Genomic DNA, 19,821 nt, shown 5'->3' with positions numbered 1-19,821 from the left:
AAAATACACTGCCCATGCCTGTAAAAATAAATTGGCAACACATCCAATTTGCTTATGATTCTAAATGTGCTTCATAATACAAGATAAAAAGGGGGAAAGTTGAAAAATCATTCTTGTTTTGAAGCGCTAAACAGAAGGGAATGAATGAGTAGTGTAGGACAGATGAATTTAGAGAGGTAGAGAAATGTGCCACTCTGGAGTCAACCTGGAAAGCCAGTGTTGGCATCAGACTGATTGGCTGATTTACAAAATCAGCGAATGTTTGGTGCATAAAGAACCTTACACATCATCTACCCTGACCTCATGTCGTAGTTAAGAAGACTGACACCCAAGAAAAGTGGTTTGATTTCTTTTTTTTTCTATTCATAAACTGAAACCCAGGTTTTAAACTCCTCCACGTATAAAACATTATCAGATTTAAAACAACTAACACTGAAACTTACTACTATAGAAGTTGGTATTAAACCCAGGAGTTGCTTCAGAATATATACAAATAATTATGTCTTAAAATTCCATTCCTCTTTCATCACAATACCCACACTCACACCCACACCTACCCACCTACCCACACACAAAACCCCCAAACTTTCTTTTCTTTTGGTTGTTGCTGTGCTTTGTTGTTGCTTTAGACATGGCTCTTTGCAAATGGGGAAAAGATCGCCCCAAATTCCTGCTATGATCCATTCAGTGGTTTTATTGTACAAGTAGAATGGCTTTATAGAAATAAAGATTACTGGGGCGCCCGGGTGGCTCAGTCAGTTAAGTGTCCAACTCTTGGTTTCGGCTCAGGTCATGATCTCACAGTTCATGAGTTCAAGCCCCACATCGGGCCGTGTGCTGACAGTGCGGAGCCTGCTTGAGATTCTCTCTCCTCTCTCTGTCTGTCTCTCTCTCTCTCTGCCCCTCCCCCACTTGTGCACACATTCCCTCTCTCAAAATAAATAAACTTAAAAAAATTTTTTAAAGAAAGATTATTTATGTTTGTAAAACTTCAAAAAATCATTCCGCTAAAATATAGTAGTTTGCTTTTCTTTTCATGGGAGTTTAGTGAGGGAACAGGCTAAGAGGAAGAATTTTTTTTTTTTTTTTTTGGTAACTGATTTTTTTTTCTTTCTTCAACATACCATACGTGGATAGTAGGTGATGGGACAGTTGAGGCTAGAAAGAGTACAAATTGAAGAAGTCTTACTTTCTCGTAGTCGGCCACAACGTGTAACCAACTACACTGGGGATTTCATCATTCAATTAATAATCCATCCATTCAAGAAATATTCCTTGGGTGGTGGAAGCCAGAATAAGACTTGGGGAACTCAAATTTAGTGGATGAAAGAGAAGCTAATCACTGTTAAAAAAAAAAAACAGGGGCGCCTGGGTGGCGCAGTCGGTTAAGCGTCCGACTTCAGCCAGGTCACGATCTCGCGATCCGTGAGTTCGAGCCCCGCGTCAGGCTCTGGGCCGATGGCTCGGAGCCTGGAGCCTGCTTCTGGTTCTGTGTCTCCCTCTCTCTCTGCCCCTCCCCCGTTCATGCTCTGTCTCTCTCTGTCCCAAAAATAAATAAAAAACGTTGAAAAAAAATTTTTTTAAATAAAAAAAAAAAACAAACAAACAAAACAACTTTTTGAACCTTGGTTTGAATATGAGTTTTGTTCTTTCCTCCCCCCAAATCTAATGTATTCGGGAAAGGCGAAAACTTGTTAACCAAGCTGTTTGTAAACAACAATGAAATATTTCCCTCTCGCTCCTCCTCTTTGACATTTTATAAACATGCTTTCTGACATCTTTGCCCTGTGAAGTCACGTTCAAGAAACTCACATTTCAAACAGCGGTTATACACACGACTGCCTTTTTGCAGGATTGTTTCAGATTAGATTGTAGACTAAATTTTAGACTTAGAAGCCTCTTTGGAGACCTGGACGTCAATGGTCTCATTTTACAGAGGAGGAAAATGAAGTCCAGATAGACTGGCATTTGCCCAAGGTAACCGTTTAAAAGTTGATACAGAGAATTCTACATAGAATTCTAATTATTCTAATCCAATAGTCTGTCCAGTTTTTCTGCAGAAAATAGACACCCAGAAGCTCCTCTTTGTCAAATCGGGAACGCTTGCCCTTTGAACTCAAGAGGCAATGGCCGAGCCACTGAGCCACATGCGTCAGCCGCCCAGCTTCTTAACCGTGTCATCCCTTAATGGCTGATGTCCTCTGGCCACCAGGGACCGAGAAGTACAAGGCAAAGACAGAACTACCCTGCAAAAAACCCCACAGATTTTCAAAGCTTACCACTTACGACTAAAGAAAAATCAACGTATCAAAACAGCCCTTTCGTGAAAAATCAAAGTGATAGATTTTATCAAAAATTTTTAAATACTTCCAAAGTCTAAAGAAGAAAAGCGCTCCCTTCCCCCAACCCCTTTAAAAATAATTCTAGGGGCGCCTGGGTGGCTCAGTCGGTTAAGCGTCCGACTTCAGCTCAGGTCACGATCTCGCGGTCCGTGAGTTCGAGCCCCACGTCGGGCTCTGTGCTGACAGCTCAGAGACCGGAGCCTGCTTCGGATTCTGTGTCTCCTTCTCTCTCTACCCCTCCCCTGCTCATGCTCTGTCTCTCTCTGTCTCGAAAATAAAACATTTTTAAAATGTTTTAAATAAATAAATAAATAAAAATAAAAATAATTCCACTGTCAGTTGACACAGAAAAATCAAATGATGCAGATGGCAAGGGCTGAGAACTATTTGGGGAACTCTGGTCCGTCCGTGGACTAATAGTCACATTTATTTATAAAAATGCAGATCTCTACATCTCCGCTCATGGATGACATCATCAGGCATTCGGATCCTGAGTGTTTGAGCCTGTGCCCAAATGAAATTCTACTGCTTGTGATCATAACACACCCTCATTTTTCAAAAAGAAAAAAAAAAAAAAACAAAAAACCGAAAGCACTGAGAATCAGAAGGGACCTTGGAAAGAACGTGCAGCAGGAAAAAGACGTCAGGCTTTACAGTCAGCAGTTTGATTCTTCTAGTAAGTAGCGCTGTAGCCGTAGAAGGTGACTTTTATCTCCCTAGTCTCCCCTATACAGCGAAAGCGATTCACTCTGGTTCTAAGTTCCCAGCTAGCCGGGTGCAGCAAGGAGTGATAAGCAGCAAGGGAACGAGAGGGAACCGAACCCTTCTGGCAATAGGTGCCAGTCACGTGACAAACACAAGTTAAACAGCAACAGCGGCAGCCTCTGTTGTTGACCCCTGGTCGTGTGCCAAGAGTGCACCAGGAGCTTCAATACATTATCTTACTTACTCTTCCCAAATGAATGCCCTGATGGGGTAGGAAGTATCATCTCAGTCGTTCAGAAGAGAGATCAGGGAGTCAGAGAGGTTCTGTTGTGTGCCTGAGGTCACACAGCTAACAAGCAGCAGAGCCAGGACGAGGAAGAAGAGTGGAAGAAATGGCCAGACCTTGCTCTAAGCCCAAGTACAGACAAAACAACACATTTCGGAAGGACTGGAAGAGAAGTAGAGACAGATCCTCCCGCTACGACCTCCTGAAAAGCCGGGGTGAGGGCTCCTTAGCCTCTGTGAACTCAGAATATGGGACAATTCCTGGAATACAGCAAGCGCTCAGTAGACGCATGTAGGTTATAATTAACCGGAACGCAACTGGCAGCGTGGGTAATAAGGAATCACATTCTCCCAAAGCCAAGTCTTGGTGATGACGGTAAGTAGCAAAGGCAGAGAATTAGTGAGCACATTCATGAAGAAAGCCATCAGTTACAGACTAAAAACACTTTTATGTATCTCCTAATAATGACTGCTATGTTCACGGAGCTTTGCCACCAGTACATCATCATATAAATATTCCAATCGCCGAGTCTTGGCATTACCTTGAAATGTAAAGGACAGGGGCGCCTGGGTGGCTCAGTCGGTTGAGCGTCCGACTTCGGCTCAGGTCACGATCTCGCGGTCCATGAGTTCGAGCCCCACATCGGGCTCTGTGCTGACAGCTCGGAGCCTGGAGCCTGCTTCCGATTCTGTGTCTCGTCTCTCCCTGCCCCTCCCCCGCTCATGCTCTGTCTCTCTGTCTCTCTCTCTCTCTCAAAAATAAATAAACATTAAAAAAAAAATAAAAAAAATGTAAACGACAATGAAGGGGATATGTGCACAAACACACACATGCACACACGTGTATCTGTATTTTGGGACGGCTTAAAAACACTCTATTATATATGCTATATGGCAAATATCTACATAAAAGTTGTAAAAGTGAATCAAAAGCTCAATTTTCTTCTTTGTTTTAATTCAGTAGGCTCCATGTCTGACGTGGGGCTCGAACCCATGACCTCGAGACCAAGAGTCGCACGCTCTGCCGAATGAGCCAGCCCGGCCCCCCAGCTTAGTTTTCTTTTATTCAGTTGATATCTACAAACTAAAGTCAGGGCAGAATAAATTCACAGTCTTGTTAGATACGTGCAGCCACATTTATACAAGTGGAGCTTCAGTAATTTGATAGCTTGTTCTTTCGGGGGGCAGAATGGAAACGTTATGAAAACAAAGAGAATGTTGGTCTAACAGAATTCTCAAAGAAAATATCACCGTGGTCAAACCAAAATTCCCCACAGCAACAGCCGACATACGGACCGCCACATCCAGTGACTAAATTGTGTTTACGCTTTTCTTAAGCAATCGAGTTCATTCTGACCATTTATCTACGAAGCCTGGTGCCAGAATACTGCCTATTCATTTTCTATATTCTGTTTGGCAAACAGAGCATGACACACAGCAATATAGAAGAAAAATATAATCCCGGGATGCGTTTGCAATCATCACAGGGAAGTGTTCTAAATGGTCTTGGGCCTGTGGCACCGGCTTTCTGAACCACATTTCAACACTGCCACATGCTGTTCATCTCTGTGTCCTGCAGTCTGTGAGCGCCACGCGTGGCCTCAGTTCAAGGATGAGTCACAGCCCACGTTTACAACGCTGTTAACTCTTCGAAGCACCAACCGGTCTTGGAAAAGGGAAGCGTAGCAACCTTAAGAATTAGCAATTCTTTTTTTTTTTTTTTTTAATGTTTATTTATTTTTGAGAGAAAGAGACGGAGAGCGTGCAAACGGGGCAGGGCAGAGAGAAGGGGACAAGGAATCCGAAGCAGGCCCTGCGTTGACAGCAGACCGTCCAATGTGGGGCTCGAACTCACGAACTGCGAGATCACGACCTGAGCTGAAGTTGGACACTCAACCGACTGAGCCACCCAGGCACCCCAAGAATTAGTAATTCTTCAAGAATTAATAATTTCTAATCAAGATTCTGTGAAACATCATATGTGGAATTTAAGAAACACAACAGATGAGATGGGGAAGGGAAGGAAAAATAAGGTAAAAACAGAGAGGGGGACAAACCATTAGAGGCTCTTAAATACAGAGAACAAACTGAGGGTCGCTGGAGGGGCGGTGGGTGGGGTGGGGGGATGGGCTAGATGCGTGATGGGCATGAAGGAGGGCACTTGCTGGGAGGAGCACTGGGTGTCATATGTAGGTGATGAATCACTAAATTCTATCCCTGGAATCCTTATTACACTCTATGTTAACTAACTTGGATTTAGGTTTTAAAAAATTTTTTAAATGAAAGAAAAGATAAATGAAAAAAAGATTCTGTGAAACATACTATCGTATTCATGATAAAGTGGGTCTCTATGAGCACATTGTTTGCCTGTTAGAAGAGCAGAGAATCCACCAGGAAGATGTGATATATAATGCATTGAATTTACTAATGTGTTTGAATTTATTTTATAAATTTCATAACATTCTCTCTTGATCAATGCAGATTCTATGTGGTACCCCATAGGCACCCTTTTACATACTCTAAGGAAAAAGATATTAAAGGCAGTGCAATACCCAGGTACCTGTAGTGTACTTCAGGAAAGGAGTCATGTTATATATGCAGTTTCGTCCTTTTGTGACTGATAACAGAGAAGAAGCAGAGAAAATCCTTGTGCAATGAATATGTGGATGAATGAACAGGCACGGTTCGGAATTTCAGATATTTCGAGAGAATGATGACCACGTCCTCAAAGGACTACCATGGACCTCTAGTTTCTTTTTTAAAGAAAAGAACCTATCTAGAAAAAGATCCAAAACTACTTGTCATTTTTACATGTTCTTCCCATATCCAGCAGCAGCTTCGACCAAAGCAAAGGTTTCCCTGAGTGAACAAATCAACTACAAAAGGACTTCCGCAGGCCCTCACCTCCCAAGACATGCCCTCGCTCCACCTGTGCCCCGCTGCCCTGTCTCCCCTGCTGTTCAACTGGGGGGGACATTCCAGCTGCCACTGAAGGCCCCAACCTCTGTCTCCTACTCAGGACCCCGGGTTGTTTCTACAACACAAGATTCTGTCCGATCTGGTGCTACACCACCAAGTCTCCCCTTCCTACTAGATTCGTTCCATCAGCATACAGACGCGTTGTAACATATCCCATCTTAAAAACACAAAACAAGGCCATTCTCAGTAGGGGTGATATCACCCTTAATGGGCAAAAACTGACTCTTACGGGGTGGAAAATTCTTACTCTTTTTATGTAGAAAGCATATATATACACATACATACATATATATTATTCACATACGTATAATATGTAACAAATATAAACCGTATCGGTGACACCAGAATTTCATTAGGGTGCGGGAAGAACAATTAGAAAAAAATGTCTAAAATAGCTCCTTAGGGAAGGGATCATGAAAAAACCCGATTGACAAACGTGGGTCTGAACCAACAATCTTGATGTCTTCTCTTCCCGTTTTTTCTCAAGCCTTCTGCAATCTGTTTTCCGCTCCCAGTACCCCACAGAAACTATTGCCCATGTCACCCATGCCCGCCGTATTCCCAAATCCAACGGCCAATTCTTACATGAGACTATACGCAGCATACAGCAGAGCTGACCACTTCCTCTGTCTTCCAACACGTCCTTGGCATTTTCTCCCTGACTACCTGAACCCTTGAGATCTGGTATCAGGAAGAGGACTGATGCAAAAGGTTAGGGATTCTTGTACACTTGGATTTCAATCACTCTTGGACACACCGCCAGCCAGCACAGCTGTCGCCCAAGCCCTGCCTTTCTGGCCTGTATGTCTACAGTCTCCGTCCGTCTGGCAGTTCAGTCCTCTGACAGTCTAACTTCCACACAGCAGCAGAACTCCTCCATAACCTAAGTCCGATCGCGTCATTCCTTCCACGGCGTTCCATCTCTTGCGGAGTAAAAGCCAAGGTCTTTATCACAGCACAAAGCCACACACAGCTAGGCCCTGCGTCCCCTCTGCCCTCGTCCTCCACAGCAGCCCCTCCTTGGGACCGTATGCCAGCTACGCTGGCCTCCCTGAGAAACTGCTGCTTCTGCTCGGAGATCCCTCCAGACATTCTCATGGCTCACGCTTTCACTCCCTTCAGGTCTCTGCTGCTCAAACTCACTCGTCACAGAGCTGTTCCCACTGCACGCAGAGGTACGCCTTGTCACTTTTTATCTCCCTATCCTGTTCCATTTTCCTTCCCAGCACTATTACCTCACCTAGATATTGCCTTATTTCTCCTCCTCCTCCAGGAATAGAGTATTATAGGATATTACGTCTCCTTCCCCAGGAATAAGAGCTCCTTGGGGGCTTTTATTGTTTGGTTCACTGCTATACTTGAAGTGTCCAGAACAGTTTCTTACTGTATGTTTGTATCATGAAAAACCCGATTTCAACATCTAAATAAAAGACTACAGCTGCCATATTTTAAAAATAAAACTGGATTTTAACTTTCCTTCTTGAAATAAAATCTCATCATCTCATAGGCCCGTAGCAAATAAAACTATAAGCTACAAAAAAAAAAAAAAAAAAAGGTCTAACAACTCACAGAAATGGAAAGCAAACTCTGCTTTGGCTAGAGTGGTTTTCTTTGGCTACTATTTCATGGAAGAAATTTTAGGAGACGCCAACATTCAAATAGCTTCCTCAAAGCAACAGAAACTTCTACACTGGTAAACACAAAACGCTCTTTTAGATTATCGCTATCATTCTTTTCTAGAGCAAACATTCAAGTCAGAATGGGAAAGCGTCAGACTCTAGTAACAGCACTTGGGAAGAATGAGGGGGGACGCACGTATCCGGTCAGCGCAGAGCCCTGTCTTACCAATCCGACACAACGGAATGAGAAACTTTTTATATGAGATCCGTTTGTGACAAAGAAAAACAAGTTGGGGGGACAGCGTATCCACTGCAGAATGCTGGTATTCCTTTAGCCCTCCCTGCCTCTCTTTTGATCTCAATGCTTACAATTCCTTACTTCAAAATTAGTAGCTGAAGGTGGTAATACTTTCTTCTTTGTGTTCAGCACGTTTTATCCGAACCTTCCGAGATTTCCGCTAGAAAGCTAAAAATCTCAGCCCTCAAATTTCTTCTCTTTCAAATGCCTTTGTCAGCGCAGAAGGGAAACGGTTTAGTTCCATTCACTTGGTGACCGAGTCGGTGATAACGATGCAATTTGATAAACTATAGCTCTTTCCTCTTTCATCGCACCCCACATCTAGTTTTGACGTTTCTTTTTAAAGCCTTTCTGTTTTCGAAGAACTCTGAATGGAAAACAGAGTTCCGAGTCCTGAAGGAAGTGCACAGTCAGTAAGGCAGCATTAAGTAGGGATCTTTTCTTCTGCCAGAGCAGCAACCTGGTGGCCTCGTTTGCAACATCACACCGCTATTGACAGCATGTGGACGAGAACACAAAGGCCACAACACTAACATCGTTGACATCTTTGTATCAAGCATGGGGAGATCACACACACCTGTGCTGGGGAAAGGGACAAGAAGGTAACCAGCCTGAATCACCAGCGCCTGGAGGAGACTGGATTCCAGATTGGCCACCCCACAGCTATGTGACCTCAGACAGGTTCGCTTGGCATCTCGGAGTCTCACTTTCCTCTTCCATAAAGTGGAGGTTAAATACTCACGAGGCAGGGGTGCCTGGGTGGCTCAGTGAGTTAAGTGTCCAGCTCTTGATTTCGGCTCAGTTCCCGATCTCACGGTTCATGAGTTTGAGCCCCGCATCGGGCTCTGTGCTGCCAGTGTGGAGCCTGCTTGGGATTCTCTGTCTCCCTCTGTCTCTGTGCCCCTCACCAGCTCTCTCTCTCTGTCTCTGTCTCTGTCTCTGTCTCTCTCTCTCTGTCTCTCTCTCTCAAAATAAATAAAAACTTTAAAAAAATATATTATAAAAAAATACTCACGAGGCAGTTGTGAACAGTAAACGATACAGAGAAGGTGAAGTGGTCGACGTACTAAACACTCACAAACTACTCTTGTTACTGGCTACCATCATCTTCCAGTCACCCTTCTATTCAGCCCCCAGAGGGACACGTACATAAGTAGGGAAACTTGCTCTGTCCGGCCAGGAATGGAATGGGCAGCCAGGACAAGGAAGAGGGGTGCCAGATCCTTCGAGACTCCAAGATGGAGGCAGGTCTCTGCCATTTCTGTTGACGGATGAGTTTCTGAAGGGCGGCAAAGATTAGCCTTGGTTGCCTCTTGGGCACTAAGAAAGAGAAGGAAAGAATAACTGGAACCAACTCCCAGTCTCCGATACTTTGCAAATAATAGTAAAGACGAGTCGATGAGGTAGATACAAAAAGTGAGGATCAAGACATAACAAATAAAAGGAATTTAATAGTAACAATTGGTTTTCCTAAAATTGAGGTCTCAGTTCATAAGCGTGCAGGCAGCCCAACAGAGCAGCTAATATCAGAGGAAGTCCAGAAACTGAATTATTTCCCCTCCTATGGAGACGGTCTGCTGGAAAAAGCAATGAAGCATGTTCCCTGACGAATAAAGAACCTTTGTTTCTTGTGCTTTTAATCAACGCCATTTCACCAAAATGTCAAAGAAAGATGAAGAATTTAAACTTCTTTTAGCAAAAAAGAATTGGTTCTCATTTTTCCATCAGAGTCAATGGGAGATCCTAGCAGTCGTAGGGAGGTGGTGAGAGGTGTTCGTGGAGCAGTATTTATCATTTTATTCCACAGTACATAAGGTCTGAGATTATGTACCTTTACAGTTTAGTTTACTAAAGTTCTAAGTGTCTATTCAAGGACAGCACATCCGCTAATATTGGAAGCCTTCGCAACAACATCCCTCCAAGTCCCGCAAACGTTTTCTTCTTCCCAATCCAATGCCGTAAATTTACGTACAAACTCGAGGTACCCAGTCAGGTTCTAAAAGGTAGATTCAGTATTTCAGGTGAACGAGGACCTCTGTTTGTTCAACACTGTTCACGTGCAAGTCTCACCACATTCTGCCCCGAACCCACATTTCCAGCCTTATCTCCCCCAATTCCTCACCACAAAGCCTTTGCTCCCACCAAGCCAGTCCGTTTTCAGCCCCCAAAATATAAAATAAGCATCTCCATTTCCAGCTTTTGGCGAAGGCCTTTTTTCTTCTCCAAAGTATTTCCTTCTTTCCCTTCGGCCTGTCCTTCGAGACATACTTCAGACTGTGTCATTCATTCGTTCCTTCATTCAGTAAACAGAGACTGAGGACTGAGCATAGGTGAGGCACTCACAGGGGATCCCGGGAAAACAGGAACAGGTAAGCTGGAACCAGCTCCTGTCTCCCTGTACTTCACACTCTACCGGAAAAGACACACATCCCCCAACAGATGAAGCCATTAATTATTTACATTTGTGATAAGCGTTAAACACATGAGGCGCAGGAAACGAGGATAACGCAGAGTGGGAGAAATGGCCTGGTCGTGGAGGTCAGGAGGACATTCTTAAGGAAGCAGCTCTGCTTAGAGTCTGAAGGACGAACAGGAGGCTAACTCACGACCGAGGGAGGCCAACGAGTCAACTTTGCTGATGGGCGCATGGTTATCACTGAGTCCGGACATGTTATTAAAGGCGCAGTAAGGACATTCTTGCCTTCCAGGCTTCGAAACTGCAGCGGAAGTTTCCCTGTCGCGCTGGCTCTCTGTAAAGTTGGGAACAAGAAGCACTAATGAAACGACACTTGAGGGGCAAGAGGCCACCAGGAAAAGGACCGAGCCAACTGCCGTCAAAAGGTTGTGAGACATCACCGAGGAAGAACCGGCCTTACTACCCTGAGCCCCCCACCCAGTCAATACGGAGAGAAAAGTCAGAGGGATGGGACTCGCAAAAGCTCGGCTTTATGGGAACGTCAACATTCCCAGAGAGAAGCTTTGTCCATCCAAATCCTGGGAGCGGGGAGAAGGGGATGCCCTTCCCTAGGAGCCCCCCCGCCCCAGGATGGTTCGGAAACAGTCCCTGGAGAGAGGGAGCTCCAAGAAGGAGCGGCCGTGTCCTCTAACCAGGTACTTGCTCAACTGCAGAGCCCTGGGGGGCTGAGGCAAAACAGCCCCGCCCGTGGGGCTGGTGGGGAGAGCCACGGCTGCCTCCAGCCCAGGGGACGCAGCCCTGGGAAGGTTCAGCATGAAGCTGAAATGTGTCCTCGGGGCCAACAACACACACCACGCCTCCTCTGCATGGAGACCCGTCACCGAGCATCGGACAACAGGAATGAACTCCGGGGAGGCCGAGGCCACCTCCCCACCACCCAGGGCAGCCAGTCCCAGGAGCCATGCCCCCACGGAATACAGTCTGAGGGGGGCAGTGGGCAGATATTCAAAATCAGACCCCCAAATCCACCCAGTCACCAGCCCTGGTACCTGCCTGCCAGCCTACCTGATTAGGCCGCGGGAATGAGCTCTGACCTGATGCTAAAACAACCAGGACTGAGCCTTAAAAACTAACACGGGGGAGCCTGGGTGGCTTAGTTAAGCGTCCGACTTCGACTCAGGTCACGATCTCGCGGTCTGTGAGTTCGAGCCCCATGTCGGGCTCTGTGCCAACAGCTCAGAGCCTGGAGCCTGCTTCGGAGTCTGTGTCTCCTTCTCTCTCTGCCCCTCCCTCACTTGCACTCTGTGTCTCTCTCAAAAATAAAATAAAATAAAATAATAAGGGGCATCTGGGTGGCTCAGTCGGTTAAGCGTCTGACTTCAGCTCAGGTCACGATCTCATGGTCTGTGAGTTCGAGCCCCGTGTCGGGCTCTGTGCTGACAGCTCAGAGCCTGGAGGCTCCTTTGGATTCTGTGTCTCCCTCTCTCTCTCTGCCCCTCCCCCACTCATGCTCTGTCTCTGTCTCAAAAATAAATAAACATTAAAAATAATAATAATCATAATAAATAAAAATTTTTTAAAAAATGCAAAAACCAACATGAGGCTACTCAAATAGCCAAAAGTGACTAAAAAGTTGTGGCAAATGACCATTAAGTCCCTTACTCTGTAAAGACGCGGAGTTCACACAGGAAACTTCGAGGTCCCTTCCGGGGAAGAATAAAGCTTTCTCATGCTTACACACATACAGCCGGACTCCCTAAAAATGACTCACAATCACAAAGTGACTATAAAGAAAATAGTGATGACATTGGCACCTCAATAAATAAATGGAACAAAATGGATATCCAGAAACAAATGTAAGTATATATGGAACTTAACATATGGCAAATAAAGGATTTCAATTCAGTGGGAAAAACAAAGCTCATGATGTTGATAAAATCGGTATCACTTTGGGGAAAGGAAAATACCACCAAGTCAGATCCCTATCTCATACTTTATAAGATACATATTACAGATAAAGATTTAAATGTAAGGTAAGGCATAAGAATTAAAAGTATTAACATACAATTTAGAATATTGATATGACTTTAGAGTGAGGGAAATAATCCTTAGCAAGTCAGAAACTCCAGCATCTATGAAAGGAAAGATAGATATACTTAACAAAATTAAAATCTTAAGAAATTATTATGGCAAATGATATAACAAAAAGCAAAAGACAAATAAATGATAGTCTGGCAAATGTCTGTGTTATCAAATGGAAAACATTAGTCTCTCTTCTATAGGAAATGCTCCTATGAGACAAGTAGCTGACAGCTCAGAGCCTGGACCCTGCTTCGGATTCTGTCTCCCTCTCTCCCACCCACCCCCCACCCACTTGTGCTTTGTCTCTCTGTCTCTCAAAAATGAATAAACGTAAATAAATAAATAAATAAATAAATAAATAAAGTAATAAAAATATTTTGGGAGAAGAGAAGAAAGACTACTTAATTTTTTTTTTTACTTTACCTAACAATATCCAATACAGTAGGCATTCAAAAACTATTTGTGGAATGAGATACAGAGGTAGAAAGGAATAGGAGGGAAATGAAATAGGTTTAAATATGTTTGTAAAGGGTAAAAAGATAACCACTAATGGAATGACAAAGCACGGAAGATACTATACATAAACAATGGGAGAGAGGGAATAAGATAGACACTTGATAAAGTTGGCCAAAAAAAAAAAAAAAAAGGAAAATGGAAAAAAAATGAAAAGAAAAAGTAAAGTAAATAACAGACATCAATGGAAGCGATAAAAGCAACATACTATTTATCCCAATAAATGTAAAAGGGTTTAACTCCACTATCAGAAGAAACAGATTTTTCATGGTGGATTTAAAAACTTAGCCAGGTGGTGTTTTCTGGAAACACCTAAGTAAACATATAACAAAAGCGACACTATTCCCAATCTCCACAGATACCATAAAAGATTTCATAATAATAGTAACAAGAAATATCTAAGATCTTAAGACAAAAGCTACAAAATTTTACTGAAGGACATAAAAATTCCTAAATAAATGCAGGATTATTTCATTTTTTTGAATAGAAAGACACACTATTGTAAGGTGTCAATTCTCCCTAAATTAATGCTTTGGTTCAATGTAATTGAAATCAATATTGCAACAGGAGTTTTTAACGAAACCTGACTCTAAAGCACACGGAAATAAAACACTGATTAGCCAAGAAAACTCAGAACAAAACTCATCGAGAGGGCCTTATTCTAGTCTATATTAAAATTAACTATTTCCATGAGGAAAAGAATTTAGTGGAGAAAATCTTTGTTTCAGATTTGCACTTAACACTTTGTGAACATTCTGTGAGCAACACTTTGTAAAACTGGAAACCTCCTAAATGTCTGTCAAGGTTTAACACATCAAGGTAAATCCAAAGAATAGAACAGTATGTAGTAAAAATCATGACACACATGAATATTCATTGGCATTGGAAAGATATTCCTAAAATATTATAAAGTAAAAAAAAGAGGAGGAGGGGTGCCTGGGTGGCTCAGTCGGTTAAGTGTCTGACTCTTGATTTCGGCTCAGGTCATGATCTCAGGTTCCTGAGATCGAGCCTTGTGTCAGGCTCCACGCTGAGCGTAGACCTTGCCTGAGATTCTCTCTCTCTCCATCTCCCTCTGCCCTTCCCTTGTTCTCTCTTTCACTCTCTCTCTCTCTTTAAAATAAAAAAAAATTTTTTCTTAAGAGAGGGAAAGAAAAGAAATATATTTTTTATTTCTACCTTTAAAAATATCCAGAAATAAGTATCAACTAGGTTAGTATCTAAGAGGCTGGAATTATGAGTGGATTTCATATTATTTTTAGTTTCTCATTTTTCATCAGTAAAATATATTAACAATAAAGTTAATCAAATGGAAAGAACAGGGGCATCTGTGTGGCTCAGTCAGTTAAACATTTGACTCTTGATTTTGGCTCAGGTCATGATCTCACAGTTTGTGAGTTCGAGCCCGGCATTGGGCTTGCACTGATGGTGCGGAGCCTGCTGGGGATTCTCTCTCTCTCTCTCTCTCTCTCTCTCTCTCTCTCTCTCTCTGTCTTTCTCTTTGCCCTTACCCTCCTCATGCTTACTCTCTGTCTCAAAAACAATGAACTTAAAAAATAAAATAAAATAAAATAAAATGAAATAAAATAAAATGAAATAAAATGGAAAGAGCAGAAAATATTAAGAATATATCCTGAGCAATTCTTAGGCCCAGCATGAAGGGTATCTGGAGCCAGGCTGTGTGGCCGGAGAAGGTGTGGGACAAGAGAAGATGGTGTGGTACGATGCTGGCTCACTGGGGAACCGATGTGAGGAAAGGGGAGGAGTGCTAGGCAGATAACTACTGAGAAAGTAAACATTCACTAGGGCATCTTCAGAAAGTTAGAAATGTACCCCCAAGATCTTCAATAGTTCATCAAAAACCTACCATCTGTGAATTTACCGAAATTTTTAAACCATTATGTTTTGGGTGAACAAGTGTTATAATTTTAAAAATATAAACAAAGAAAGCATTTCTTTTAGACTCAAACAAATAATACTACATCGGATGGCAAATTTCTGTACAACGAATTAAAGCACATGTACCCTTATTCTAAAATTGCCTGCTTTAAGGCCTCACGGTTGCTTTTCTTTGGTGGCTGTAGCCGTCACATTCTACATTACACATTCTACACATTCTAGAGTAGCCGTCACAGGGCCAGAAGGTGAATCGCGAATGATAAGAGGTTCTCTATATGGGCATAAAGATTCCCTGTTCTCTCACCTGGGATACTGTCATAAATGTAATACATAATTGCCCCCCAAAAATGTAGGGAAAGGGAGCAGTGGGTAGGGGAGAATCCAGTCCACGTGAAATCAACAGGGAAGTCTTTCACGTAAGAGATGGCATTTGTATTGACCCAAAAGGGCAGATGTGATTTACAAAGGGGACGGGGACGAGAAGGAAATGCAGAGAAAGCAAAGGCAGGGGCTGCTCACGGTTCGTAGGAATTCGAGGCTTGGAAGATGGCACCCGGTTCCGTCCCTGACCAGCTATGCACTTCCGGGTAAGTCGGTCAGTCAGTTGTCATGCGCCTAAGTTTATTTCCCTGTGATGACTGTCGGGTTTGGGGAATTATGTTACAGTTACAGGTTTACGTATATTCCCTATTGCCATCATCTTCAGAGTCCTCGGTAGTTTAAAAATTGAGGGGAGCTGCAATGCACACAGGGTCCACTAGATGGCAACACGTGGCTTTGTAGATGAAGGTCTTTCTCGCAGGAATGGAAGAAGTGGAATCAAACGAGAGCGAGAGTGGTTAAGGTTCTCCAGAGAAACACAGAGAGAAGACATTGACGATCCTCATAGTGAGCTCATTGTTGAGATTTACAACAAAGAGAAAGCGGATGTTTTTAATCCCTTTTGTTTTAGACCCATAGGTAGTAAAGGGTCAGTGTTACCACATTCTGCCAGGGTGACTTATTTCCTAACAGTGAACTAAACACAGAATTATTCACATGGGGTCCAATTCTGAACTGAGCCAACCCAAAACCCAAAGACCCTCACCCTCAGTCAAGTGTACCAAGTCAATCATCCATAAACGTTTTCATCACGAAGAGCCCACATAACCCATCGTATGCCTCCAATAAAAAGGAAAAGGAAAACAGTTCTATTTCCTTTGCAGCTTGATAACATTTTTTAAAATGGTGTCGTTATCATTGTTTATAGTAGAAGTAAACTGCCCTTATTTTTAGAGTTATGACTATTCACAAAATTGTAAGAAAGGAAATTAAAATCATCTTCAAGCAATGACAATGTTAATCTGTTTCTGCCAAACCATTTTTTGCCAACAGAAAAGAAATAAAGATGCATCTATATACTTTTTCTAGTTTAAAAATATTGTGGAATCTTTCCATATTAATAAAAATATTATTATACTAATGATCACTGGCCCCCAATCTTCATAATCACTAGCAACATACTCTGACTGAAATGTTTGGCCATTCTTGACAACACTATGCTTTGTGAAGTCGACAGAAATGGCATCATGGAAAAACGGGTAATAATTAGAGAGGGACCCAAGTAGAGAAGCTAAGGAGGACAGAGCGTAACAGAACCTCACAAATGAGCTGATGAGAAATACGCCCCAGAAAAATGTGGCTGGAATGAGGCGATGACCTGAAAACAGTGAATAATCTATGACCTCTTTGAAAAATCACATAGGTGATGAGGAGAGAAGGCCAGCAAAAGAAAGTACAAAGTAATGCCAAGACCAAAGTTGAAGTGAGTTGAGACAAAATGGCAGATATGGGAAGAAGACACTTTGTAGTTGTTGACATACTGTGAGATCCTCGTCAAAGGGGGAACAGAAAAAAACTCTTCAAGTAAGTACAGTATCAGGAGGAAACAGCTGAAAATAAGAAAAAAAGCTGTCTTCAAGCCAAAAATGGACAACACGCCCTGTAAGAAATGATCCAGAAGGTATATCCTTATGAAATGACTGGACTCAAAGATAAACAGATACAAAAGATGTTCTTCCGAAATAAAGTATCTCTGAAAGGTTAGAAGTAAAAATGTTGAGCCAGACACATGAAAACCAAAGAATGAGCATCTCATTTATTGGTCAAGGTTGACGTGAAGGCAAAATAAAATTAAAATGAGACTAAAGAGAGACCTTTTTAAGTTAGAGAGTATCATTGTAATAAAGATACTTTATGAATCAAATAATACGGTATCAGAAGATCACAAAGCAAAAATTGCAGAAAAAAATTAATAGCCATAGCCCCAGGAAAGACAGAAAGAAACAAAATAATAGTAGAATTAAGGTATCTCTCACCCCCACACAGTTCCAACATTCAAAAAAATAAGGATACAGCAGATCTAAATAAAATTATCAATTAGCAGACCCTCCAAGATCTTAAGGGTCAGTCCGTGCCATGACATTATGTTGTATATGTCACCATTTACAAATATGGAGAACTGCTTTCAAAATGCAATGTTAAAGGGTCTCCCCTCACATACAAAAATAGGTAGCTTTTTTTTTTTAAATTTTTTTTTTTTCAACGTTTTTTATTTTTTATTTTTGGGACAGAGAGAGACATAGCATGAACGGGGGAGGGGCAGAGAGAGAGGGAGACACAGAATCGGAAACAGGCTCCAGGCTCTGAGCCATCAGCCCAGAGCCCGACGCGGGGCTCGAACTCACGGACCGTGAGATCGTGACCTGGCTGAAGTCGGACACTTAACCGACTGCGCCACCCAGGCGCCCCAAAATAGGTAGCTTTTAAAAACAGGAACACGCAGGGGCGCCTGGGTGGCTCAGTCGGTTGAGCGTCCGACTTCGGCTCAGGCCATGATCTCACGGTCTGTGAGTTCGAGCCCCGCATCGGGCTCTGTGCTGACGGCTCGGAGCCTGGAGCCTGTTTCGGATTCTGTGTCTCCCCCTCTCTCTGCCCCTCCCCTGCTCACGCTCTGTCTCTCTCTGTCTCAAAAATAAATAAACGTTAAAAAAAATTAAAAAATAAAATAAAATAAAAACAGGAACATGCAATTTACAGCACAACCAAATGTAATGACCAGCCTTTGTGTTTCAGGTAAGTGTTACAGTATGTTATTTACCAGTCTCCAAATCAGCCCACCTGTTACAAACTCCACAGCAAGAAGTCCTCCTACGTTAAAGCAACAACAGAACAACAGAGCAGAGGTAGGCTTGTAAAAGAGATCCTTGAAATTGGTTTTGTGCCCTTAGCTGTCTGGCAAGCCTTCCAGTCCCTTCTATGTTGTCATCTCAGACTGTGCTGGAGAAGGACCTACGTTGTTACCACGTGGTGGACCTGATATTCGGGAAAAATACACTGTTTTCAAGGTGTAATAAGCAGCGATGTTCTTCCTTGGAGAACAATTCCCATTACGGCTCTAAAAATAAGATCTACAAACCGTTTTCGTGCTAATGGGGACATAAAAGGCTATTCCTCAGCTAAATCCAATGTCAACTTTAGTTCTACAAGAAAGTCAAAAGCTATAGGCACGGCCATATCCACCACCATCCCGGGGCCCTGAAGCCCCGCCCACCACTGCTCTAACCCACCGGCTTCAAAGCAAGATGACGTAACTTCTAGAAGTCAGTGGCTCTGATGAGTCAGGTCCAGTCACACATGACGGAAGAGACGAGGAAGATCAGCGAAACCTGTCATACACGGAAGCAAAGCAGGACCACAGAAGGGCTTTTCTTAAGGATCCAGGGAATAGGGAAATCGACAGAGACACAGAGTAGATTCTTGTTTGCTCGGGGCTGGGATGGAAACGGAGACAGAGGGAAGGTGCTGAATGCTTTAGGACTTGGGGTTTCTTTCCAAGGTGATGAAAATGGGGTAACGGTCGCATGTATCGGGGAGTATACCAAATACTACTGACTCGTACACTCTAAATAAGTGAACTGTATGGTATGTGAATTATACCTCAAGCCTGTTTTTAAAGAAAAGGAGGGGAGAAGCCAGGTAAAGAAAAAGTGAACCGACAAGTCCCGAGCAGGGAAGAACTCAGTAGCCATCGCACTCAGGAGCCATCCAAGATGAGGCTTGCCAGAAGGTTGACGTAATCAATTCTTGAGTCAGAAAAGCCTTCCTTTCCCCCACGAGGGCCACAAAGAGACCGCTCTTCATTTAGGCCAACCTACATGCATGTCCATCAAAAATATTTACTTCTTAAAGGCAAGGGCAATAAGAACAATGTTCAACCTCTAACTGGTTAAAAAACAACCCTCTGGGTGTCAGTCTGACCTAGACCAATGTCACAAGCAAGTCCGTGGTATCAGTTTTTAAAACACGCAAAGCAACAGAATCCGTAACACACCCTCTGCTAAGCCAGTTTTAACCGAACTCATGCCCTGTGAGAGGAACTCCAGTCTCTCGGGCGAACGGCACAGGCCGGGACTCACAGTTTGCGATGTCACCTCGGAGCTGCAGAATCTGCGGAACCGGCATCGTGAGGACAACGATGTCAAACCGCTCAGGGGAACCTCTTTCCTTGGACACTTCCCACTTGTCATTTCTCAGGTTGATCTGGGTCACACGGTGTCGGAAGGAGACCTCGGCACCTGTTCCGAAAGCGAAGTCATGTTCACATAATCAGGATTGCCGTGCGAATGAGGACGCCGGGAAGAA

The 19,821-nt window shown here is 43.2% G+C and overlaps 1 protein-coding gene across 11 annotated transcripts in view; it reads right to left on the bottom strand.

Moving 5' to 3' along the window:
- The window catches only part of RNLS (renalase, FAD dependent amine oxidase), a 322,949-nt gene that overhangs the window by 294,843 nt on the left and 8,285 nt on the right, over window positions 1–19,821 (bottom strand). For 10 of the 11 annotated variants that reach the window (XM_058696301.1, XM_058696291.1, XM_058696295.1 and 7 more), the window contains one exon: window positions 19,596–19,754. The exons of the other annotated variant lie outside the window; for it this stretch is intronic. In XM_058696301.1, coding sequence (XP_058552284.1) covers window positions 19,596–19,754 — 159 coding nt within the window. The remainder of the gene's footprint in view (window positions 1–19,595; window positions 19,755–19,821) is intronic. 11 annotated transcript variants of the gene reach the window in all.

Source organism: Neofelis nebulosa, chromosome 13, assembly GCF_028018385.1.
Source record: "Neofelis nebulosa isolate mNeoNeb1 chromosome 13, mNeoNeb1.pri, whole genome shotgun sequence".
Classification (NCBI taxonomy): Eukaryota; Metazoa; Chordata; class Mammalia; order Carnivora; family Felidae; genus Neofelis; species Neofelis nebulosa.
Note: the sequence above shows the minus strand (reverse complement) of the source record. Positions and strands in the feature narration are given on the sequence as shown.